This window comes from Patella vulgata, chromosome 1, assembly GCF_932274485.2.
Source record: "Patella vulgata chromosome 1, xgPatVulg1.2, whole genome shotgun sequence".
In the NCBI taxonomy this organism is placed as follows: domain Eukaryota; kingdom Metazoa; phylum Mollusca; class Gastropoda; family Patellidae; genus Patella; species Patella vulgata.
In genome coordinates, this window is record NC_065879.2 from 29676982 (window position 1) to 29704532 (window position 27551).

The 27551-nt window shown below is 35.3% G+C and overlaps 2 protein-coding genes across 7 annotated transcripts in view; one reads left to right on the plus strand and one right to left on the minus strand.

The window, feature by feature from the left end:
• LOC126827034 (cdc42-interacting protein 4 homolog) overlaps positions 1-8145 on the plus strand; it is a 47597-nt gene extending 39452 nt beyond the window's left edge. For all 5 annotated transcript variants that reach the window (XM_056099167.1, XM_056099168.1, XM_050556200.2 and 2 more), the window contains 2 exons: positions 24-109; positions 1017-8145. In XM_056099167.1, the coding sequence (XP_055955142.1) occupies positions 24-109; positions 1017-1180 (250 nt within the window). In that variant the 3' untranslated portion in view covers positions 1181-8145. The remainder of the gene's footprint in view (positions 1-23; positions 110-1016) is intronic.
• Positions 8146-9965: 1820 nt separating this feature from the next.
• LOC126827000 (monocarboxylate transporter 6) lies at positions 9966-25640 on the minus strand. Of its 2 annotated transcripts, none has more exons than XM_050556170.2 (6): positions 25501-25640; positions 16964-17079; positions 15347-15490; positions 14556-14702; positions 12630-13859; positions 9966-11236 (listed from the first exon to the last, which is right to left on the minus strand). In XM_050556170.2, the coding sequence occupies exons 2-6, from the start codon at positions 17067-17069 to the stop codon at positions 11034-11036; spliced, it is 1830 nt and encodes a 609-aa protein (XP_050412127.2). In that variant the 5' UTR covers positions 17070-17079; positions 25501-25640; the 3' UTR covers positions 9966-11033. The 2 variants fall into 2 exon arrangements, with proteins under 2 accessions (XP_050412127.2, XP_050412122.2); XM_050556165.2 differs by lacking the exon at positions 25501-25640 and adding an exon at positions 18617-18706.
• Between the last annotated feature and the right edge of the window lie 1911 nt (positions 25641-27551).

A 27551-nucleotide genomic window follows, 5' to 3' on the forward strand; every position in this document is an offset into this window, starting at 1 on the left:
GTGTTAAATGTTTGTTGTTGTAGACCTGTTGATGGTGATGTGGATGATGAAGAAGATGAATTTAATTATCCTGTTATAGGTACATGTAGAGCTTTATATAGGTTTGAAGGTAAGGACTTTATGAATGTTTACAGGGAATACAATGCTTACCAAAAGTTGTTTTAGGACTTTGTAGCTATTTAAGTCATGGGTCTGTCCCTCACATTTTTTGGGACACTATAACTCTCCTGTTAATTGAGCTAGAATGTTCAAACTTGGTGTAGGTGTCTGTTACACTGTAGGTGAATGGCTTGACAGAGTTCAGTCATGCACATTTTCCACTAAGGCTAATCAGAGATAAGCAATTTGATTGGTTGAGACTTTGCAACACAATAACTTTGGTTCTAATTGCGTGAGAGTATGTAGCTCCAAGTATAGATTCACTATATCAATACCTTGACTAAGTTCAATGATGAGAATTTTCTGCTTAGGCTAAGTAGCAATAAGTAATTTTATTTGTTGAGACTTTGGAACGTAACAACTATGCTTTTAATTGAAGTAGAATGTTTAAACTTGATGTAGATGTTCATTAGGTGAATGTCGTGACTGAATTCAATAATTAACATTTCCTGCTAAAGCTAAGCAGAGCTAAGCAATTTCATTGGCCGGATGCTTTGGGACAAGATAACTTTGATTCTAATTTATGGAGAGTGATGAAACTTAGTGTATAGTTTCACTACCAGGTACTTAAAAAACTTGACCGAGTTCGATCATGAACATTTTATGCTTAGACTAAGTATAGATAATCAGTTTGATTGCTCGATACTTTTGAAATTAATGTGTCATCTATTTATTTTGGGATTTCGGCAGGGGACATGAGCCTCACTGTTGGCTTGTTAGTGTTAGTGTTTATTGTTATCATAAATCAAATTGCTTCAGTCACTCAAATTTGGGGAGCCGCCGTGGGTCACTGAGTTGACGGAGTTAAATCCCATTTCATTTCATTTACTCAAATTTTGTATACATCTTGTTTTCAGCGGTAAATGAAGGTTCAGTACCAATGGATGAGAATGAGGAGATGTTTATAATAGAACAAGATCAAGGTGATGGATGGACACGAATACGTAAAGATGACAATATTGAGGGGTTTGTTCCCACCTCCTATTTACAATGTCATTTATATGAAGTTGATCAAGTGTGATGTGTATAGTTTTAATATTTAAAACATTTTACAACACAAGCTCAATGGCTGACTGGCATGGAGGCGTCTTTACAGAATTGTTCCTGAAAACATTAAGAAAGTCAACATAATGGAGAAGAATTTATAATTTTCAAATTTTTAATTGACAGCTGATTTATGAAGTAAATTCTAATCACCCCCAAGTAAGAAATATTTTAAGCAGATGATTAATATATATGTTGTCAAGTGATGTATATCCTTAATTAACAGATGATTAATATCTATGTAAACAAGTGATGTATACTCTAAAAGTGGTTAATATCTATGTTAACAAGTGATGCACACATGTACCCTGAACAGATGATTGATGTCTATTCAAACAGATGATTAAACAAGTGATGTATACCCTAAACAAGAGATTAATATCTATGTAAACAAGTGATGGATACCCAAAACAGACGATTAATATCTATGTAAACAAGTGGTGTATACCCTAAACGAAACAAGTGATGTATACCCTAAACAAGTGATGTATACCCAGAGTGAATATTTCTCCATGCTGGAATATTAGCTAGTTGTTATAGTCATGATATAGTGTAGCATTAGACAACAGTTGTAGAAGTCATTTCTTAGGGCAGATAACTCATCCCGCCTTTATCAACAATAAAGTTGTCCCACCTAAAGCGCCAAATCCGGTCTTACCTACTGCTAAATCATTTTGTGGAGTAGAATGAAAAAAGAAAGTTTTGGCTGATATATTAAACTGCTTTCGATTTACTTGTATTAATAATAAGAGCATATATATATATATATTACAATCCACACACATACAAGCAAACTCAAAGCAATTTTTTATATCAAAAATTGCAAGAATGTGTTGTCATTGAAGTTTGTGTGACTGGGTGAAAAAAAGATGTTACCACGTCTTGTGACCGGGTGAACAAAGTTTTTTTACGATTTCTAAGAAGGTTTTGTTTATTAAGTAAAATACATGTAATCATAATTTATCATTGCCTTAATTTAGTGCTGCATCGTGCATGTTTAATTATTCTTAATATGTCGTCTGTTGTACTTTTTAATACGTTTATTTAACACCCCATTATTATAAATACATTATTTATATTTATTAATCACACCACTATCAAGTTACAATTAGAGGGGCAATAATTATTCAACATGGGGACTAATTGAAATTCTGAAAACCCATATACTTCAGTAAGTCGGTAAAAACATGTGTTGATGTAATTTAAAAAGATGGTGTCCAGATCCGTTGGCGTTAAAAAATTGAGACAGATCTTTTGACTTAATTTTTAAGATCCAAATCCAGGAATTTTCTGCAGGCTTGTCGAAAATTGATTTGCTCTAATTGGTTTGGATTTTCGATATGTTAAGGCAATGTCAATTTTGAATATAGTAATGTATGAAATCTATTACATTTGTTTCTAGTTATTGCCTCTTTAAGACTTGATGAACTTTTAGAAGATTAGATATTCTATTGCCCCTCTTGTCATAGTATACATTCTATATCAATACCTACCAAATAAAAGTACCCCAAGTTGGTTTAAATAATGTTATTGAATACAGAATATCTGTTGGTTCTAAATGATGATAATTTGTGTATTAGTAATTCAGGTATATTCTTAGAAAACTGTTACACAATCATAGTATTGTCTATTTAAAATATTTGTTTTGGTATTTTCAATTTCACTTAGTTTCGTTTATTTTTTTAAAAGAAATTCTGAAAATGTTATTTTCCCTGCTAAATTCCTTGAAGGTCTATGTGACCAGTATCTTTTAAAACTTGCCTATCTGATAGGGAACAATTTGTTTGTTTAAAATTTCAAAATTGTGAAATTAAAATCTTTTGAAAAGAGCAAATAAGCACTTTCATGCTGTTTGTTGTTAATTGATTCGCCTCACCCTCATAAAAGATAAGAAGCAAAATTTTAATACATGTAGGTGTACTTGAAGAACAAAAGTTAATAATGGTGTGGTCTAATGAAATTATGCAAATGAATTAAGACTTGTAGAATTTAGGTGTACTGTAATAATCAACAAACCAAATATTGGTTTCAATATATAAGTATAGTCTGACTTATTTTACACAGTATGTGATGTAACTGTATATATATATTATACTACTGTGTAGTTTGTATATTTATATGTAGACCATGATAGCTTCAAATATTCTAATAATACTATGAATGGGATAGTAATTGCTGCAAACTAGTCCTGGATCAGTTATCAATAATGTTATTGCTCAGTAATTTATCTCTTTCTTTGTAAGGATTATTTATAGTAATTTACATATCTTGACTAATTAGCTTAATATACATTTACAGGTTTTATATGATTAAACTAGATTTTGTAGCAACAGGCCTAAAAATTTGTGAGAATCTTAAAAAAAAACCCAACAAATAATGAAGGTTCTCATAGATTGCTTTGTAGATTATAGGAGCATCATTGTGGATTCTTTTTAAATTTTTAGGCCAGAATATTATTTTGTTACATAAATAATGTATTTCAAACAATTACAATGCAAAAACCATATGTCCTCCTTAATCATTGACAAAATACTAAATTAGTGGGATTTATTAAATGAATGAGTTGCTCTTAATTCCATTAATTAGTTTAAGTTTATTATGAGTCTTAATATATTTATCATTGTAAATTATATGTATCAAATTTGTACATCTACATTCTTTATATCCATCTGTAAGTAATCGGTCAAATTTATAATCTGTCTGTACATGTAGTTTGTAATATTATACCTCCGTCAGTCATAACTAAATATATACTTTGGTAAATTGGGCTGTCACTTGTAATTGACTCCCAAATCAGTCTATAAACTAGACTTTGCCCAGTAGTAAACGATTTTAAACACTTCTGTTATAATATGCATTGTTATGTATTTATAAAATTAATATTAGAATATATGTTCTTTCTAGAAAAAAAAATCTAATTACATGTTACTGACTTACTATCACATTAAGCCCAGTTACATGTCTCTTAAATAACACCACTTTCATTATCATATCTACATTTAGAATTGTAGAAATACTACTTTTGATTTGTCTACATTAGACAGATAAAACTGTTTTATCCTGAAAATGTGTTCTTCATCAATCATTTCCAAAATGATAGCCCGGTCTTGTTGTATTTTATCCATAGATAGTAGTCGAGTTCAGATCCATACATATAAATATCATACATCATTGTTTAACATACATGTAAAGTATTTATTTTAACCACAGCAAATTTCATTTACATTAAATACATTCTAGTCTCTTTATTGTGGTTCAGGAATTGTTCGGCACTCTTGTTGTATTAGCTGCTATAAATCCATTGATTTTTTTCTGATTATTATGTTTTCTCATTTCTCTTTTTGCTCTCTATTTTCATATCCAACTTTAAGGGTTTTTTTTTTTTAATTTTGACCAAGCCGACACCTTTGCCAGATAAGATAAAATGATTAAAAACTAGATTTCGTTTTTAATTTTATTAAATAATAAAAACACAAATTAAAAGATTTCTTTGTGAAAAATATAACTTATAGCTGCTGATCGTCAAAAGCTTTCAGATAATATCTAAATTTTCATGGCTTAATCCACGCTAAATTGTACTCAAATTAATTATTTTACATTCTGTTAAATATGTTTTGTGATGGATGATTTAACGTAAAAATGGATAATCAAGACTCTGTTTAATATCATACCAACGGTAGTAATGACAATGGAGGCTCATATCTTGGTTCAGAGTGAAGTAATTTGACTGAAATTTTCAGCATATTCTGTTTTCATTATCTATTTTGTTACTACTATAGCGAGAGCTGTCAGCTCTTCATCTAATCTTTCCATAATGCCGCTTGAAGAAAACAAAAGATAAACTTTCCTGGCTTGAATTCAAATGGAAAATTTTATACAAAGCATATTAAATTAATAAAAGATAATGAAGTTAAAAAAAACCTATTTACAGTATATTTAACATTGTTATTTACATTTTGTTAATTTTATCTATAGAAGGGTATTAGGTATTTTGATGAAGTACATATCATTTGTGAAATGTTGTTAAAGATTTATGATACATTTTGGATTTTAACAGTGCAAAAATAATAATGCCTATCTTTTTATAGTTAAAGATTGATTAATTAGTTGAGTTGTTGAATTAACATTAATATTTTGTCATTTCTTTTCCAATTATTTATACATATTATTTGTATCTTTTGAAATATAGTCATCATATAATTACCTAAATTCAGTTATACTTTTGAAAGATAGACAGGGGGTTAATTGTCCACTTGACCCAGTCTAGGTCATTTCGGGATTAACATATGGTTCAATTTTATTTCGATTATTCACTTGCGCATAGGGGTCTTTAGCAGTGGGAGAAAATTTACTAGGTTAGGCTGGTGATCCTACTTCCAGTTATGTACAAGTATGGGATCGAAACCATGCCACTTGACTCAAAGACCAACCATAGAATCATTCAGCCACCTTACCACCATAATACTGTCTTATTGTAGTTTCTGTCCTAATTATCACCAGTTGAATATTTTATATTTGCTGGATCATTAAACAATATGAAAATAAAGATCAACCATTGCTGCGGCTGTTTTACACACCTACCATATGTGGAATTTGACCTCTACGTCTACATAAAAAGTCATCCATCTTGGTCACAAACAATCTACCATAAAATTTACAAACATAATTAGACAATGAAATGATAATATGAATATCCTGAATTACTTATTCAGTAGGTATGGCTAATCATGGATTGCTGAAATCGATATACCATAAAATTTACAAAAGTAATTAGACAATGAAATGATAATTTGAATATCATTAATTACTTATTCAGTAGGTATGGTCAATCATGGATTGCTGAAATTGATATATAAAGTATGATGGCTATATTTAGTAATCAGTATTAATATACTATCCATCTGTTAAAGTCAATTTTGTTTTCTTAGTATTATCACTGTTTGTCCCAAATTTTTATTACAGGTCACATGTATAATATATGTGGTTTAAAGGTTGAGAGAGAGAGAGAGAGACAATAAGTAACATTGATATTGCACGAGGGCATCAGCCTGAGTGTTGTTTGAATATATTATGCATTGTTTTGCTGGAGACCTTTGAACAACTTAAAATACAGATACACTATCCCGCATGTGCATTTCTATGAAATTGTCACATGAGGTCAATATTTCTGCCATCTTATATAAATAATGTAAAATTGGCCTGTTATTTGAAATAATAGAGCCCCTACATCAGAGGTTGATGTCATCTGTATTTTAAGTTCATTTTAAGTCACAAATGTAAATCAGCATTCACATTCATACTAACTTTTAAATTATTATTAAAAATTGAAACTTAATGCAGTTAGGTTAGATATCATTGAAAATTACTATTTTTATCATTGACTGTAAGACTTTTATATTAAGTATGAAATAGTGTACATATAAAAACGGACCTACTTGAAACATTGATATTATTATACATGTAGACTAGTGATAAATAAATAACTGATTGTAGTAGTATAAATATACAAAAATCAGTTTTAGAATGTAGAAAACATAATGATTTTGGGGGTTTCTAAATAGAATTCTTATGTCTAACAATATATTTAATTATCTATCTTCAAAGTCTTATAGTGGTTGACATAACCTCTAGCAGTCTATACATTATTACTGGTATCTGGTAATAAGAATTACTGGTATCTGGTAATAAGAAATATTGATCTATCACAATATGAATGATATTATAATAACCTTCCCAAGTGTACACATCGATGGAGCCAAACAAAGAATTTAATTTGTTTTTCTTAAGGAAAATTACTTAATTTCCATCTATTTTAATATTTACCAAATGTTTCTGATTTGTTGATGTCCTGAATGATTTCCTCTTGGAAAGTAAGTTAATTTCCTTCATACTACAAGTTATTTTTACCAATGGTTCCAGATTTAGGATGTGTTTAACTTTTTCTGACCTGTGTCTGTTTACCTATGTATTTGTTGTATAATATGATTTATATATGTATATAACCAGTTGTATACTCTTAGATCTGGGTGGCTGTATATATAATATGCTTATCTTTATTACTCAACAATCATGTCCGATTTCTAATAATGTGATATATTTAACCATAGTAGTAACAAACTGACTGAAAATTCAGAAATTAGTTGCAGCAATGAAAGTGAAAGTAGATATTCGTAAATACTGTAATAAAGTCAAGACATACAAGGATGAATTGTTTTTATACGCCCACATGGAAATGTGATCTTATATTGTTTGTCGTCTACCGGTCCTCCACAATTTCTTGTAAACACTCTTCAGACTACATTTTTCATCTGGTCTTAACATTTATATATATTATATATATTGAACTTCAACGATTTCCGTTAATTACTTCTCGAGTTATTGATTGTGTTAAACTTTGTGGAGTGTTGCAGTGACAAAATTTATCATCCAATCTGTAAGAAATTTATGTGCGTTATTTAAATTTGTGAAACCGAGAAGCCTATTGAATTTCAGCAATGATATTATACCGTCTAAAGATGTTGCCTCGTGAACTGCTCAGACGACATAGCTGCTGTGGGAGTATGGTCATTGCCTGGCAACCTTACTTTGTAATTTGGATATTTACACCACACTGTTATTTTAATAGACGTTGTTGTACTCTTGTCAAACATTTTCATTAATTACTATTAGCTTTTCTTATTAAGGAAAGTCATGTTAATTTTGTTCTGTTTTCTCTGTAATTTTCTTTTTTACCATATGTAATTAATTACCAAGTAATTAGTTAACATGATTGATTAATTGATTGAATATATGTCTGTCTTTCTGAACTAATGTTACATACAAGTACAAAATAATGTAAATATATGTTACAGTATTTAGAATTGCTTGTTTTACTTTTTACGTCAATTAATTACTGCTTTTAACCATATTGTTGCAATAAATAATTCTTATCATTGGTCACAACTTTTGTTTCTTCGTTTCATAATCGTAAGGGCACTAAATTAAAGGAGCTAAGTCTCTAACTCAATATCATCAAAAATCTTCAACATTTAAAACACGAATTATTTGTCAATTTAAAACAACATTGATGCTGTGATCTTACCGGAAAAGGGTGGGCTTCTGATATCCAATATTTAAGACAAAATAAATATTTTACCATTGGTACACGAATCGTGTACCATAATGCGTTTCAGCCCCAGTTCTAGCAAGAGACTAGAGGAACGAGGCTATACATATTGCACCAAACCAAACGGCTTATGTAGACTGGAATAACCAGACGGTAGGAATTTGCACTCGATTGAGACTGCTGGCTTATTTCACGGAACATAACTGTTTTGAAATTAGAGTAAAAACGGAAACGATTGAATGTAAATCAGTTTATATACATTCATATTACGGTATTATATGAGTTGCGACCCACTTGTGTCAATTTCTAGGTCCCAAATATTAGCGATTTATCTCCTTTAAATATTCCTGTGTTTGAATCCCAGTGTGTACTGAGATTTTTCAAGCCAGTACCTTTTTCTGGGAAGATAAAAAATACAATGAACCCAGATAACAGAAAAGGAAATATTTGTTAGCCGAATAAGAGTTGTATTGGAGGAGAAAATTTAATAGAAAAGAAGATGGTGTATATCTTTTGCTTCCTACCTCAGTAGATATGGACTAATTGAGAAGTCTGGAGGCAGATCACTTTACCCAAGTAGTCCTTCGATTTACACTCCACTCACTCTTTCTCCATGTAACTCTTTCTCAGAGGGGCCTTTGGTGAAGATTCATGGTTTAGAGACTGAATGATAACAGCTAAGAGATTGGTTTGGTGATATGTACCAATATGTGGATATTTCAAATTTGTGTATCTCAAATGTTAATGGTCAACCTTGTACAAGCTTTGAAGCAAGAGGAATTAACATTCAAGTCAATGGGAGGATGTTTTGTGGTCTGCATCGTTTTTGACGAGGTATTTACCCGTAAATTTGATTATTTCCCTTTATCCCCAGTTAACCATGACAGTAACAGACTTTAAGCACATACTTTTTTCTGAAAAAGAATCCTTTTTACAACAGGCCATTTTTAAGGTCAAATTAAGATGCCCCGTACTCAAAATTTTAGCCCCCCCCCCCCCCCAGTGAAGCTAAAATCTTCAAATCGCGGAGGCATGATTGGTAATTTAGAGGGTCAAAATTTCAATATTTTCGCGGTGGAAGACCCCAGGACCCGCCTCCCTTATCTTGCCCCCTCAGTTTCAAAACCTTAAAAAGGGCCATTTTTACAAGCACCTGTGGATAGGAACAGAAATGGTTGGCATTATGACTTATTTTATGAAAACAAAAGCTTGTGTATTTACGACCTCCCTTGTTGATGAATTTGCGAGCCCCACCCTCCCTGCCTCCGTCCTCACATTAGGCCTATGCTGTATCATTTCCGAATTAAATAGTATATGTTTTATAATAACAAACAACTATATATACCAAAGATTTATTCAAATATTTAGACTTATTTCTAAAATATGTGTTATTGTTTAATATTTATAAAAAAAAATATTAAAAAAAAATGAATATTTTTTAATGAAAATCACCGAACAAGATTATTTCACATTTATAAGAATTGCAACGAAGATGTTTATCAAGTTCCATCGACTCAAACACACAAGTCTGGGAAATAGCTCTTGGAATGGCTACAGATGCAAGGAAATGACGGATAATTTTCTTGGGACCCCCCCCCCCCCCAAAGCGGCGTGCCCCGTCTCCGCGGTCAATGCCTTCATTTTGCAGCGCCCCCCCCCCCCTTTTCAAAATTCCTAGATCCACCCCTGTTTTTAGCATACAAGCATAATGGGGTTAAAGACAAGACCGCTCTTGCTTCCCATACTACGAAGCTGCTGGTCTGCCTTTGTATCATTTCCTGGTTCATGAAATGAAATGTGTATAATAAAGTCGGGCATACGCCATGCAGTGTGTTGTAAGGTAAAAGTTGTCAGGACGGAGGCGTTTCTGGCTACTCTTCGTTGAATTACGACTACCGAGCCTTCTTATGTATACATACACAGTTATAGGCTATATACAAAAGTGATTTGCAGAATGAGTGAAAGGATTGGTGAAAATTTTTTTATATATATGTACATAGTAGAAACGTTGAGACACTTTAGGACGGACAATATACATTTAACATACATGTACGTACATCGACATAATACGAACCAGAACCTTAAAAACTGATCCCCCGTGGCTCCCGATTTTCATTTCGTTATACAGTAGATTATACATAATATAGCACATATTTGTGTTTTTTTATAATTATATTTGATTAAATTATAATTATGATTAAATGAAAGTCAGTTTCATGGAAAATTCAAAATTAGTACATATATAAGAATGGAAATAATATAAATCACTTGAGTAGAAAGGGGTGCTCGATACACAAACTTGACCCTTGAATGTTCATCCTCGGTATCCCCAGTGGTATAGTTCCGTTCTACTCCACTAACCCCTGGTTCCATTCACAGGGGAGGCACTCTGAGCACAACTGTCTGACTATACCAGGCACGTAGCTAGCGGGTGGGGCAAGGGGCAGCTGCGACCCCCTGGAAAAATCGGCGCCCCCCCCCCCCCTCAATAGTACAATACCGGACAACTAAATAACTGAAGTTTTTAAATAACATAATTAATGGGAAAAGGTAGTGCTGCACTCTGGTTACACACGAGGATAATACTATACCGTGGATTTGGTAGACGATAAAAACTTTAACACCCATCGCACCTTGCCCTAAGGCACCGTCCATCTTTGGCTAAAATCAAGCATTTTCTGCCTTCCTGACTAAAATTAACTAATAATCATACATTTCAAGACTTTCATACATCCGGATTAAATTCCGTTTGTTTTGGTTCATTTAAAGGAATTTTACTGTATTCCGTTTTGTTGCTTTCTTTCTGTTTTGCATTATGCCTGCGTCTTGCTATTGGTTCTAATGCTAGGATAATAGATGCACCCAACATACATGCTCCTAAAAATCGGAAACATGTATTGTAAGTACCAGTCAAGTCCTTCAATAAACCTGAAAAAGAATTAACTTGAACATATTATAATAGTTAACATTTTTATTTTCTTATAAATAAAACGAAATTTTGAACTGTAAAAAAAACTAAATGGAATAGGATCTGTGTTTTAAGCAGATTGGCCAGGAACAAATGCATGTTGATCGTAGAGCGACGTCCCCAAGTATTGCTTGGGATCCAAAACACCCTTGAGTCCTTATCTTGGCTGAATTTAAATAAGGGAAATGTTTAATGGTGTTCAGGAATATGACGGCTTAAAATCGAAACTTTTGCTTTTGGCCTAATTAGTGAAGCCAAGTTCTGAGCTATGTAAAATATGGGACACTTGTCGCCTAATAAAATGGGGATGGGGTCACTTTAACTCTGAGGTTCCTATCATAACATGTTCTAACACATACGGGGGGTTGAATGGCCGAATGGATAGCACGTGCGTGCTGTATCATAAGGCCAATCATTGAGTCAACTGGCGTGGTTTCGAATCCCCGGTTGTACGCGACAAGGAGTAGGATCGCCTGTCCAACTTCGTGGGTTTTCTCCGGGTCCTCTGGTTTCCTCCCACTGCTAAAATAAAATTAAACCATATGTTAGTCCTGAAATGACCTAGTTTGTGTCGAGTGGACGTTAAACCCCATTTCTCTCTGTCTCTCTAACACATATATATATTCCAACATTCATAGCTCTAGTTTCACATTATTTTTTCATAAAACATAACATATCTAAAAACGTATACTTGACCTAGGAGAAACATCATTTTTTTCAGATGCGTGTTATTGTGTGTTATCAGGTTTAGATATGAAATAAAAATGAAATGAAATGAAATGGGGTTTAACGTCCTACAGTTCTGCTCCTATACTGGGCTAATGAAGACGGGCATACGCCATACAGTGTGCTATGAGGGAAATTTTGCCCGGGCAGCGGCACTATCGCCTCTCTTATATCGAATTCCACCTGCCAGGGGATCTTTTACGTGCATTCCAATATATACACGGGACCTCGGTTTTCGTCTTGTCAGGCCTTCCGTCCTGCATCACTGACAATGGGAAACCACGCCGGAAAATCTGGATGAACTTTCTCGGCCAATGCAGGGATCGAACAAGATATGAAATAAAATGGGATTTAAAGTCCCAGTGTTCTGCACCGAACGGACTAATGGAAGAAAAGGATACACCTATATAAGAGTGCTCCATGAGGGCCTAGGCTACTCTTAGTTCAAATTCTTACTACCAAGTGTTGTTTTATTGTGCTCGCCAATATATTCACGTGACCTCGGCTTTTGTCCCATCCGAGTGACTAGACATAAAGGGAATCAGGTTAATGTACAGATCTACATAATTGTCGTTGCTAATATAAGCCGCTTTAAATATGTATTTTTTAATATCTATTTCTACTCACCTAATAGTGGATAACATATAGCAGCTGCCGCACCATGAATCACTTGTACAAAACCAAACGCCTTGGGAAAATTTTCAAACCCCAGCAAGTCAATAATAATGACTGCTAACAAGGAAAAATATACACCTCCAAATAGGCCATATATAGACGAGAATACCATTAATAACACAAAATTATCAAAATATGACGAAAATTGAAAGACGATTCCTAGTATTGAGAGAGCTATTATAACCATGTATTGTTTTTTAAGGATCTTAAATTCAGAAAGGATTCCTGGTACCAGACGACTCACTATATCTATAGCTCCACTAACTGTTAATAGTAGAGAAGCCTGACTGTCGTTTAAACCTATTTCCCCAGCCAGAGCTGGTATAAAGGCCCCTGCCAATGCTGCACCACACATCGCTAAAGGCGTGAAACCAGCTGCAATCCAAAACATGGAATTTTTGAATAAAGACAGATCTAAAATGTTCTTAAGTTTGGATAAAAAGCTTGTCTTAGGTTTTTCTTCCGCGGTTGTTTGGGCGTGCTTATTTCCTTGCTTCAAGTCCAACACGGATGCGTACACTAAGTTAGGATCACTGGCATACATCAACATCTTGGATCGGGATAACGACTCAATAATATCAGTGGTTATTGCATGATTACTTTCGGAAATGAATCGCTTTCTGTTGTTGACAGAATTTCCGTTTTCTACTGATTGGTTTCTTAAAATGTGTTTATTCATTAGTTCTGTAGGATTTGGTGTACTCTCCGAATGTACCTTATCTGATCTGTTAGAGTATGCTCTCTCTCGAAACAAGAATTTATTAGTAATTATTTTTGGAGTGTTAGAATTCACCCTATCCCGGAAGTCCGTATCGGCATCACTGTTAACACTGTCCTGTCGCATGTCTAGCTTTGAAGAAGCATATTCACCAAGGTTGTAAAACGACTCCAAGCTTTTGAAATCCGCGGGATTAACCTTTAGATTTTCATCTGGGTCAGTTGACTGTTCTGGGGATCTGTACAATGCAGCACACACAATTACCTGAGACATAACACCACCTAACACAATAAGACTTCCTCGCAAACCGTACTCTTCTAGTAAGTAAGATATCAGTATTGGCATCACCACAGCTCCGGCACTAACGCCAGCATTGGCAATTGAGTTAGCTAATGCCAAACGTTTCTTGAAGTATCGTCCTATCAATACAATGCCCGGTCCATACGAAAAGGCATTTCCAATACCTGAAAAGAAGAAACAAAGTTTAAAACCAAGTACAACATCCCTCGTCCTTGTATAGACCTACCAATTTGTAAATCCATTTGTTACCATGGGAATACAAATGTCCGACATTGTGTTATCATAAATTGTTATTACATGTACAGCTAAGTAGCGTTATAAACTTAACGAAGTTGGGTGGTGTGACCCTTCCTTAAGACTCATCGCAGAACCTGTCTTTGTGGGTGTGGGTGTGGATGTGTGCGAGTGTGGGGTGGGGGTGGCTGAGAAGTAACGGGCTGGCTCGTTAATCAGTTCGTCCCGGGTTTGATCACGGTTTTGACCGAGAAACTTATCCAGGATTTTCCGGTGTGGCTTCCCCTTGTGAATGTCTTGCAAGGAACAGCGTCTAGTCATTCAGATGCTGGCGTGCACGTAAATGACACTTAATAGTCGTTAGGTCCGTATATATATATATATATATATATATATACATTGGCGTGCACATAAAAGAACCCTTGGCAGTAAGAATTTGAAATAAGAGTAGACCGTAGCGCCGCTGTCCGGGCAACATTTCTCTCGTAGCACACAGCATGGGCCGGTCGGTGCAGAAATGTTTTCACGTGACACAGCTTCAGTTTGTTGTTTAACTAGGTTTATTTGTTTAGTCCGGCCCTTGTTAACACTAGTAACCGAGAATATGTGTTATGTCTAATACCTGCCTATAAACATACTCTGTGAGAAGATCAGATATTCAACATTTGGGGCGAAACAACTTATGGTAACACCGATTGCTGTCACAGCACTACCCAACATAGCATAGCCCCTTATAGACCAGTATTCTATAAACACATTCAGTACCAATAAAGCTGCAATAGAAATAACGTAATATAAACAAACGGTCGTCTCAAAATCATTCAATGCATTGGTAAGATTAATTAAAGAGACAGTCGTATTTGCTATAATAATTTAAATATATAAAATATATAAAATGAAATGAAATGGGGTTTAACGTCCTACTGTTCGGCTGGGCTAATGAAGACGGTCATACGCCATAAAGTGTGCTATGAAGTTTTGCCCGGGCAGCGGTACTATGGCCTACTCTTATATTGAATTCCAACTGCAAAGGGATCTTTTTCGTGCACTTCATGGTATACACGTGACCTCGTTTATTTGTACCATCCGAACGAGTAGACAACTGTCCTTGTCAGGCCCTCCGTCCTGCACTACTGACAAGGGGAAAACCACGTCGGATCCCGATGAACATTCTCGACCAATGCAGGGATCGAACACACGACTTTGCCACCGTGGCTCCCTATTTAAATAAGAAATAGCCTACATGGTCTCGATTGTCAAGTATCATTGTCGGGATAATATGAATAAATGTCTAAACAACAATTTATACAACATAAATTTTAACTATTTTGCATAATGCCCATTTTTAAATTAAACCAAAAGGGCAATATGGGGACCACCTTGTTTTGGAAACAGATAGGCCCCTACATATACTTACACGTTAAGCTAAATATGGCGGACTGTACACCCATTATAGTTGATGTTACAGATGCAGGTGCTTTAAACTCTTCCAAAAACTTTACAAACAATAAACCAAAAGCACGTAAATAACCCACTTGAAACATATGGACGACAAAACATGCTACAAAAAAATAAATAAATAAATAAAAAAAATGATCACATGATGAAGATATGAACAACTGCTTTTGCTACCCAGATTTTATAATTCTTAGTAAAATTACTTAAAGATACATGCCTATGCCTATTGCAAGTCTTTCTATAGGCTATAAATGTTATAGAAATTATTAAATAGACCTTTATTTACATAGCAAGCCCCAAATCAACTCTGTAGACCCTCGGATGACGTGGATATAGCTTGGATTTAAACAGTCGTCCACTGAATAATTAAATCATTAATTTTTTTATAATCCCTACGCATTTACTGTACATAAATTAAAAATCGTGGTAGAGAGTGTCCTTTTCATTCGCTATCTTCTCTCGATCCTTTTAAGTAATGAAATGACATGGGATTTAACGTCCCACGTTTCTCCACGTATCGGGCTATGAGGAATTTCTTTTACTTCCATCTGTCAAAGGGGGGAACCACTCGGGTGAAATCCCGAAGAATCTGAGACCTCATGGTTTGCGAGCCAGCGCCTTTTACAACTGAGCCATCGCGGCTCATCAATCCTTTATTATAGCACTTTTTATTATCATATTATACTATAAATGAAGCCACATGTTATCAGATTATTTGAATAAAACGGAAAGAACATTTCTTAAAAAAAAAAAAAAAAACAAAAAAAAAAAAAATGTTCGCTGGTCGTTAATTTGAATCGATGTACACCTTGTTAGCTTAATAAAGAAAATATGAATTACTATGGCAACCCAGTCTACAATAGCTTCCCACTGGCATATTCCCAGCGAAGAGATCCAATCTAAACATAAAACACAAAAACGAAAAAGAATTAATGAAATGTAACAGGAAGATGAGGTGTTTGTTTTTCGCATATAACTGTCTGAACCTTTAGAACCTGAATACAATGTTAATTGTTACAGAATCTTTCTTTGGATACACCAAACCCAAACAATATCCGAAATCATAACAAATATCATTCACAGTCTTCGACATTGTAAACACGACCTATGGGTCAATTTAAATCAGCATTGATGTTATTATCTTACCGTGAACAGACGGGCTTCTGATATCCAATATTTTAGACAAAATAAAAATTTAAAAATTGGCCCACGAATCGCGTGTCAGAATGCTTTGAGCACCATTTGTAATGAAGCGACTCGATGAACGAGGCTAAACATACCCCACAGGAGAATTCTGCCGGTGTAGACTGGAATAACCAGACGTCAAAACTGTCATTAAATTTGAACTTTTCGCATATTTCGCCGAACATAACTGATTAAAAATTACAGTAAAAACAGAAAAGATTGCATGTAAATCACTTTATATACATTCATAATAAATTATTATATGCGTTGCGATTCATTTGTGTCCATTTCTGGGTGCAAAAGAATAGCGATTTAGCTCCTTCAGTGGGATGCAATAACGAAATCACCGTCACTGCCCTGGCAATCAAAAGTCTATCTTATATAATATTACCTCCTACTACTACCCAGCCATAACCCCCGTCAACAGCAGATCGTTTTTTCTTCTTCTCACAAACTTCTCTTTGCTGTGCCCCTTCTTTAATATTTTGGTCATCCATCTTTGCGCCACTGTTAATAAAACAAAAAAAAGATAAATGTGTGTAATAAATGAAATGAGAATTTGAAAAAGTTTTTATGACCCACTGACATATCCCGTAGAACTTACTTGGTCACCACCGCGATCGAACTTGTAACTACTGATTAGTTATTCCGTGCCTTGGATCTAGAGACTATAAATTAAACATACATTATGCAAGAGCTAAATCTGTCTATTGAAGGTCTTTCTTTAGACCTGAAATGTTATCTAAATTATTAATTAGACATTAATTAACCTATCCAGGCCATAATTGACTCTAGATGGCAGCGCTAGCCTGCGATCTTTCGTGGATTGTGAGCCGATTTACTGCATAACTTTCCTTCTCGATTTAACGATTAAATGGATAATCGAGACTATGCTGTTTATTGTACTGACTTTAGTGATGATGACCGAGACTAGGGGGAAATTTCAGTCGCTCAGTCCTCGGTTCATAGTGGATCAACTTGAATGAAATTTTCAGCAAATTAGCTTTACATTATCTAGTTTTTAACTATTATAGTGAGAACTGACAACTCGTTACCGAATCTCCCATAATGTATCTTTAAGTATAGAAGTATTTGATATAAATTTAAATTGTGGTTATTAGTCAACAAAAGAATGGGGTTTAAAGTCTCGTCAACATAACATTTAGATAATTTTGAGACTAACGTGTCGTTGTATACTACGACAAAGTGTGCAATGGTAAGGGTGTGTTGGAATGGAGACGGGGGATCTTCGTATTCGAGAACCCAAGGGGTTTTGTATCTGCACAGTAATACACTAATGTGAACACTAATTATTTTATTTTTAGCCTACGTAAACGACAGTTGCGTGTCAATCAACACAACATACCCCAGACAAGTGGAAACCGGTTTTAAAGAATCCAGACGGCCGCCAAGTAACACATGATGATAACCGGGTGCAAGGCAAAAGCATGAGTTACATGTGTAATACATTGCATCGTTTTTACACTTCGATAAAATTGTTAAAAAATGTAAGATGTCGTGTGGCTAAAGTAAACCGGGACATATTATTTTAATGAAAGTCATAACCGGGAGATGACATAGTAGTCTACGTCAGAGCGGAATAAATGAACAGATTCTATAGCAACATTATGTACTTTAATACTACTAAGAATATAATATTAAGACACACAGTGCTGAGTCTTTGTTTGAAAAAAGACTAAACTGGGCCCGCAGGTCAATCGTCATTATGGTGTACAGACAAAGGAAGTAGAACAAAAAAGAAAATCGACTTTATAATTACAATGAATTTCCATTTTAAATATTTAGAGAAATTACCTTATTTTCTTGCAAGACTAAAGTTCATGGTTTAATTGTTGATAACAACAATAACATAGTTAATATCGTTTCTCCTTGTGGTTTATTATCACGATAAATACAAGAACATGTGAACTATTGACACAGTATATCCTATATTATAATTATATCCTATAATCGTGAGATTTATAATAGTTAATAAAATGACACATGCATGGATTTTAAAACAGGTGACATAATCATAAAATACCTTAATCTAGGCACAAATAAATTTCGTGTAACGAATCCATTCCATGACATTTACCTCCATGTTCTTTATAGACCCTCGTTAGTAACTAACTACATGTATCTACTCTTAACGATTCTGCATCTCCCATCAACGTGGTTGTTACTGCTCCGTCCGATCAATATGATTGCTTGCGCTAATCAACGAGAATATATTAATTAGATAGAGACCGGTGTTCTGGCAGCTGATGTGATTTAAGGCTACACAATGGGGGTCATGACATGGTCACCGTGACACCAGTTAATAACATTACATATCGATTTAGTTTTTAAAATGGCGATGAAAATAGACAGCACAGTATGTCATATTTCGTGATGAATAAATCTTTGCGTAGGGTCGGTGTAGCCCCTTTACGGTGGTCGCTGAACACAAGTCCAAATCAAACTCAGTTCCATATTACTTTATATACAGCAGAATATACATTAAATATACATTTATACATATTATTATACAAAATGATTAATACAAAGGTTCTTTCACGACTGATCTCCCTTCCTTTTTTCTTGTTTGTTTGGGTTTTTTTTAATAAAAATAATGCCGATTTTCTATTTTATGTAGATGGAGCATTTGGCATTATGAAGTTAAGAATTACGGATTAAAAATGAAATCAATATCACTGATTGGTGATAATTATATGAAAGTAGAACTGTATTATCTGGAATCCAGGTAAAGTAAATTAATGTGTTTGACGTCCAGTCAATTAATGGTGCGGCTGAATCGCTAATGCTAAGTTCCCACTGTCGTGCGATGCGTTACGATAGGATTGGTAATTGGACGCAATACGCAGCCAACGACTAACGTGCCCATATTAGTATGGGCGCCCCATAAGCTTAATTTCATTGGTTGGGAGCCCATGACGAGATTGGCGGGGCGCCCAACCAATGTCACTTGGTTTTATGGGCGCCTCGCCAATCATGTTATATATGAGGCGCCCCCAAATGGCGGGGCGCGTCATAATGAATCACACGATTAACAACACCACAACTTGATTGATGGGGCACCCAAAACAACGTGATCTGTGTGGTGGGTGGGGCGCCTTATAATGACAATAAATGTCTATGATTGTCGGGCCTCAAATTATACATAATGCCGAGTGAGATTGTTTGGGCGCCCATGACTTGATCAAAGGGGCGCCCAAAACGGCATGATTGGTGGGGTGCCTTATCCCGGAGGACCGCCCATGATGCCGAGATTGGTGGGCCGCCCACGACGAAATCTACCATAAGAAAGCCAACTGGAGACTGTAGGAAATTTTCCAAGTCAAATTCACGATGGGGATGAGATTAATTCAACCCCGCGCCAGGCGGGCGTGATAATCTTCAATCTAACCCGATTCCCAACTTTTCGTTTTTTTCATAAAATATTATAAGTAAGCTAAAGTCGTATTCCTTCCTTCAAATTTTGATAATGTTCATACAAAATATCATATTACGCCAATATCACAAAATCAGCCTCAGGTGCAAACCCTATTTTCCAAAATTTTCTGGGGGGAAAACACCCGTTCGCCGTGGACCGTCAAGTGTAGGTACATCGGCGCCAACAGAAGAAATGAAATGAAATGAAATGGAGTTTAACGTCCTACTGTTCTGCTCCGAACCTGGGCTAATGAAGACGGGCATACGCCATACAGTGTGCTATGAGGGAAATTTTGCCCGGACAGCGGCACTACGGCCTACTCTTATATCGAATTCCAACTGCCAAGGGATCTTTTACGTGCACGCCAATGTGTACACAGGACCTCGGTTGTTCGTCCCATCCGAACGACTAGATAGCTTTCCTTGTCAGCCCCTCCGTCCTGCATCACTGACAAGGGAGAACCACGCCGGAAAATCTGGATGAACTTTCTCGGCCAATGCAGGGATCGAACACCCGACCTCCAGGCTAGCGAGCTAGCGTCTTACCCACTTAGCCACGTGATCCCCCGCCCACAGAAGCCCCATCGGCGCCCCCAGAAGCTCTTGCCCCACAACATTTTTTGGCTAGCTACGGGCCTCACGTTTCGATACGATTAACACGATTGCTACGCCATGACTTCAGTATATGATAATATATGATAGGATCACAACGATTACTCTATGATTAAAACCACGATTTCAATCGTAACGCAAATCGTGATAGTGGAAACGTACCATTAACAGGGTGTCATGGTTTCGATTCCGTTGTCAGTTGAAAAAAATTCTCTGGATTTTCCAGCCTGGTTTCGCATTATCAGCACGTTAAAGACCCCACTATCCTAGCTAAATTTCCCCTATATTACAATGCTTGGTGCATGTGCGCCTGTAATGGCACAGCTGGTACTAGTTCAGCTAATAACCAGTATTTAGGTATACAGCTTTTCCGATAGTAATAGAGTCGATTGCAGCATGATATTTTGTCCAAGACAATATCTAAATCTAGGTTCACTATTTGTATGACTATGGTGTTGTTGAACATTTTGCCAGTTTAAAAATATTGCGATTAGGTTTCAAGTGGATAGCAAAGTGTGTCGTCAGCTAACATCATCTGGGTCTAACCGGATATTTGCTGGTTCATATAATACTGCATAATATAAAACATCGTACAGGGTAAGTCAATAATAATATGTACGTGAGTAGTGTTATTCTTTACAAATTTTGTCACAACGTTACCTTTAAAGATGAACTAAGATGATTTTGAAATACAGTGTACAATAATTCAAATTTTTATATGCGTGGGACTCAAAAATTAACATGGTGTGTTGTTTTAGAAAGAAAAACAATTTGTATTCACACACGTCTCTCATAACATCATATCTATAACTGCTCATATCAAAATAAAAATAAACTACTCCTACGAAAAACTGGAATCTGACGCATGTTTCGAATTCGTTTGGAAGTGTGTGTACGTTGGAAACTAGACAGTAGTATGCAACTGAAAGGGCAGGGTTAACGTTAGGAAGAAAAGTAGGACGTTAAACCACATTTCATTCATTCCAAATTGATAGTCGCGTGAATTTAGTAAATTCATCATTTATGTAATGAATCTCGAAATACTTAACCATCAAATCAAATCGCAAAATTCATTTAAAAGGAGTTCAGTATTGTGGGGGTCTCTTTAAACATTTTGAACCATGTATACGTAAATAGGACATCGAACACTATAATATGCAATTTCGTAGGGTGACCCACCATAAATAAATATCTCCAATATCTCGATAATTACGCCACAATATTTATATATATGCCAAGCCTCAAATCAGTTTCACACAATTATAGTCACTAAATAAACGACCATGTTGTACTTAATAAGCTATGACCATTAATCATCTATAAATAATAGACTGAAAACTGGTTCCAAGTTGCGTCCATAACATCCAGACACTTTTGAGTAAAAGATAGGTTACGTGCCCTTGTTTTGAAATTAGTCTCGCTTAACCAGTCTATCGACCATTCTAGGTCTGATTGACAGGTCGGGATAATCAAGACTACTTTTTTACGAAACATAACAGAAAGCTAGAACAAGAAATTGAATTTAGAAATAAGCACTTTAGACAACTCAACAATTGTTTTAAGAAACTTGTAAAAGTAAAATGAAACTACTGCTAGTATCATGTTCCTGCTAAAGAGAGTGATTCAGAGATAGTATTTGTACTAAACCAAAAGATGCTGCTCTTAACGGTACAGTTAATGATAAAGCAATTTAAAAAATAAAACAAACGTAATTACTAAAGCTGCTGTAATAACCAAGAAGCTAAATTTTACTGCTATTCAAAATCGTCAACAATAGATTTTTTACGGCTGTAATAGTTGATATATTTGTAGAGAATTGCACGTGCCATGGCTATTTATCGACTCAAAGCGAGTGCGGGGAAGTCAGAAATCAGTTCGAGACACGCAACTGAAGCGTGCACATTTAGCCGTGTCGAGACCAACTTTCTGTAGAGTGCACGGGTCACCCTGATTTGGCCTACGAGTTCTCAAATGGGTCAACCTATAATCGCCTATTAAACAACGCGTGTTCATACATATGGGATTGTGGTATTGACAATATAGTATCAGTTATTATCAACCTTTGACAGATATTAGATAACTCTTTATTAATACTAATTTCCAATTTCCCCATACGGTACAACTGTCTTATTTGATTCATTTGTCAAATTAAATTAGTACGTTTTTATTTTTATTTTTTTTATTTATTTATTTTTTTTTTGGCGCGACGCCATTAAAAAAAGCCCAAGTCTGCACCAATACCAGTACAATCGACATGAAACTTAGACTGTTTGTTCTTAGCAAGAGTAAGACGCTGGCTCGCTAGTCTGGAGGTTGCGGGTTGGCCGAGACATTTCATCGGGTTTTTCTGGCGTGGTTTCCACTTGTCAGATATGGAGGACGGAGGGCCTGATAACGACGGCTGTCTATTCATTCGAAAAACCGAGGTTCCTTGTACACATTGACGTGCACGTAACAGATCCCTTGGCAGTTGGAATTCGATATAAGAGTAGACCGTAGCGCCGCTGTCCGGTCAAAATTTCACCCATAGCACACTGTTTGACGTATGCCCTTCTTCATTAGCCCAGTCGGAGTAGAACAGTAGGACGTTAAACTCCATTTCATTTTATTTCTGTTTGTCCTTTGGACAGTTGTGCATCAATTATTTACAGGCTTTGATATTTAATATGACGTCACAATTCCAAGACGGGTGTGGTGACGTCATGGTCGGTTAATGGTTCATATAGTAGACTCGTCCAGTGATCAGTGGCGGCGCCAGCCGTCGGTTATTGGACAAAGTCCAAGGTCAAGGGGGCAAAGGCACGAGCTTCAACTAGGGGTAGGGGCCTCCCCCAGAAAATTTTGAAAAACAGGTTGCCGGAAATGCAGCCTGAAAGTATTTCAGGCGCTGATCCATGAGGTAAAGTGTCACGACGAATCACGACGAAGCCCACTCAAGAGCGTCAAAGTAGGGAGTCCTCCCCCAGAAAATTTTGAAAAATAGACTGCCGGAAATGCTGTCTTACAGTATTCTGTCAGGCACCGATCGTCGAGATAAATAGGTCTGACCAGATACCGTCCGTCGCCTGATCACTAAGTTTATCCGACTAGAGAACAAAATGTCAAACGAACGGACTTAATAACCTCAACGAATTCCCCCTGCGAGCGCCAAAGTAGCGAGTCCATTGGGGACCTCGCCAAGAAAATTTTAAAAAATAGACTGTCGGAAATGCTCTACAACATGCAAGTTTATGACTGAGTGGGGATGTGGGATTTATTCACCGTAGAAGGTATTGATTACCGAAACGTATAACAAATACTTTTTTTTATTTTCTAAAATTATTGGAGGGGGGGGGCAAACAGAGGGCAGACCCCCTTGCCCCCCCCCCCTGGCGCCCCCACTGCCAGTGATCCGCTCTTGTTTTCAAGTCATTAACTAATTATATCGCTGAGGGTGAATACAGGAAGGGAGCAGAAGAATTTTCAGTGACTAAAAATTTGATTAATGATAACTATGCACCATTTCGGATATTTAAACAATGCCCAATTGTATCATTTCAAGTGATATATACAATCAAGTGCCTACATTACATTAGTATCTTCAAGACGTAATACAAATATTGAAGATACTTCCTTAAAGAAATACAGTCATTCTCCATTTAGAAATCTCAAAAAGTTGTTTAAAATTTGAAATACACTTTAATGAAGAAATACTATACATTGAACTATAAATATAGCTATCAGTGATAGATTTGGTAAGAAAAATTGAAAAAAATGAATATAAAAACATGGTAGGCTATTTCTTACCTGTGAATACTTTGATAATAGAGAACATCGCATGGAACTATTAGCACATTAGGAAACCTTAGTCGATGTACAGAACATGTACAGAACATGTACAGATGGGCAGATTTATGCCTAATATTCATGCATATCGAGATATTGAATTAATCTGAAGGTCGTATTACACACGAAAAAGGGCCAACATACATATTATATCCCATTAATCAACTTTATCACACAGATAATTTATTTTTAACGGTTATATATAGAAACTCGATGTCATTATTCCTATTAAAAATACACATTTAGTTATTAAACATCTATCAAAGTATAGATTTTATGGATTGATTAAATCGATTGATGGCCTTTACTGATCAAAGTCACTATCAGCAGAATAATTAGTATTAATACACAACTACTGCAATTAGGATTCCAATGATATTAGCAAGAGAAAACATCAACTGGAAGTATTAATTCGATAAATGCTAGTTCCAGTTTCGACATATTACACAAATTGAAACTAGAGCCAAGTCAGAATTACCATTCACCACAGATTTGTATTTCGAGAGAAGATCCCGCGGTATTTTTTCCCTTACACAGACAGTGACATCAGGAGAATATTTAACTTAAGAAATTTTTAATACAATAATAATAATAATATTTATTGTCCTTATTTCTTTTTAGAATTTAAAATTGAATAACGACTTTTGTTTAGCATCTTCTGGAAAAATAATGATATTCCAGCAATAAAACAAGTACTGCATAATATAAACGTTGATTATTTGCTTATTGAGACGCAGTGTGGCCCAAGGTTCAATTTAGAATGTTTTCCGGAGCTAACATCGCCTTTCTTATAAGGGCGTATTATTACACATGCCCTGATAATGACCCCGAGTTGATTAAAAGTATATATGTTATATAACAATGATCAAAATGGATTTGGATTGATAAACACTGATTTACACGACAACCCTACAAATGATAGCCATACTGACAGTTAATTCGATACTTTAAAACTTCCCTTGTTGAAGTGATACATCATGCGATAAATGATTTGTGACCGCAATGTCACTACATACATTTACATTATTAAATAAATAGTCATTATTAATTCGTTACCTTTGATACCAGTGTCTCAATGTTCTTCAAATCATTCACAAATAATCAAGGTTCGTTTTTTAAAGTCTTCTTTTTGACGACCAATCTCAAATTAGTAACAATCAGCTGATTTTAACGACCCGGATTTAGATAGACAAGGTTCAATTCTGTGAGTGCTGTTTTTCATATAGGTTATGCGCGATATCGACACTGTTATCAAACAAGACTTTCTCGTACACTACAATACTGTCTTTCATCTTATTTTCTGTTAACCTTTTCTTATAGACTGTGGCATGAATTGACAATTAAAAGAAAGGTTCGATGCATTTAATATAGCACATGCATAAATGATTTGTTTGTCTTGTGAGCATTTATAAAAAAACCCAAAACCCTCCTAAATATAGAGGGAAACATATAATTGATCTGGGTTTAAAGCCAGTGTGATTATAAAGATTATACTCCAATTCCACACAAAGCTGATTCGAACAATCAGATATGTTATGATCCAGTGAACCTACACACGAAAACACTTTTTAATTTCAGTAATATCCGACTTTGTGACGTTACAACTACATGTACTACACTTTACGGTAGTCACTGGGTATCTGATATTCACCGACATCTGTTTACACCACGGTTCCATTAACATGCTGAAAGAGCTCTATAACTAATTATATTCCCAGTTTGTCATAGAGAATAATATGTAAATTACTAGTTTTATATATTATGAATCAAATATGGCACTGCTATTCAATCCGCTGGGTTTATTAAAAAAAAAAAAAAAAAAAAATAGTGCCCTTTTCGCTATGTTTGCGGGTTTGATATTCAATTGTAAGACAAACTGTTCTAAATATAAACGTGTGATTGGAAATTATATGTGTGTGATTGCGACTTGCGAGTTGGCATGTTTCGTCGTTTCACAGATTTTTAAAAGGCGAATCGTACGCTTATCGTTTAAATATCAAAAGCGCAAATACCAATTTAGGGTCATTTCGGGACTAACATACGGTTTATTTTTTTTATTTCAATAATTCGCTTGCGCGTAGGGGTTTTTAGCAGTGGGAGGAAACCGGAGGACCCGGAGAAAACCCACGAGGTTGGACAGGCGACCCCACTCCTTGTCACGTACAACCGGGGATTCGAAACCACGCCAGTTGACTCAATGACAGGCTTTATGATACAACACGCACGTGCTAACCATTCGGCCATCCCCCCCCCCCCCCCCCCCCTCACAACAGGAACAATGATATGCAGTGAATATTTTGTGAATGAATGTTACGAATTTTCGCATGTGGATTAAAAGTGAGCCAAATCGTAGCGAGCACATATTAGCCAGGGATAGTTTGTAGTAGTATGTATTTAAGTGTATACCATACAAACTCCTAATAAACGTTTATTAGTCTCTGCGTTTTATAAAAATTTATACAGATTTAAGTATTTGGCAAAATCCATTTTTCGTTTTGATACCAAAACACACCTTTAAGCACATATCATTTTTACTTTACTCTATTTACAAGTAAACAATGGATAATATACAGTACAGTACTTACCTAACATTGAACTGCTCTATATCCTGTGGCAAGAGTTCAAAGAAAAAACCCAAGAGTAGTTACAATGACTTTCAATTGAACAATCAGTTTTTGCTAGGCCAATAATGACAAAGCAGTGTGAATTACATTATAAATTGCCCTCTAACCTAACCTACCCCTCCCATGCAAGGTCGATGAAAGATAACGGATAACAAATTTAATATATATTTGATTATATCTCTAACGGTAATAAGGACCTATTTACATATCAGTAAAACATTCAATAAAAGATGACCATCAGTTTCACAGGTGATCAACTTAATTGGTACTTCAATGTTATCAATATGCGTAAATATTTCATAATTATTTTTTCTATTTAACAGGTTAGTACAGCAGATGTTAACGCGTAACTATTGGTTCTCTGTGTCCCGACAATGGTGAGAATTCAGTTCTTTCTCCGAAATATATTAAACATACATTATGCAAGAGCTAAATCTGCCTATTGCAGGTCTTTCTTTAGGCCTGAAATGTTATCTTAATTAT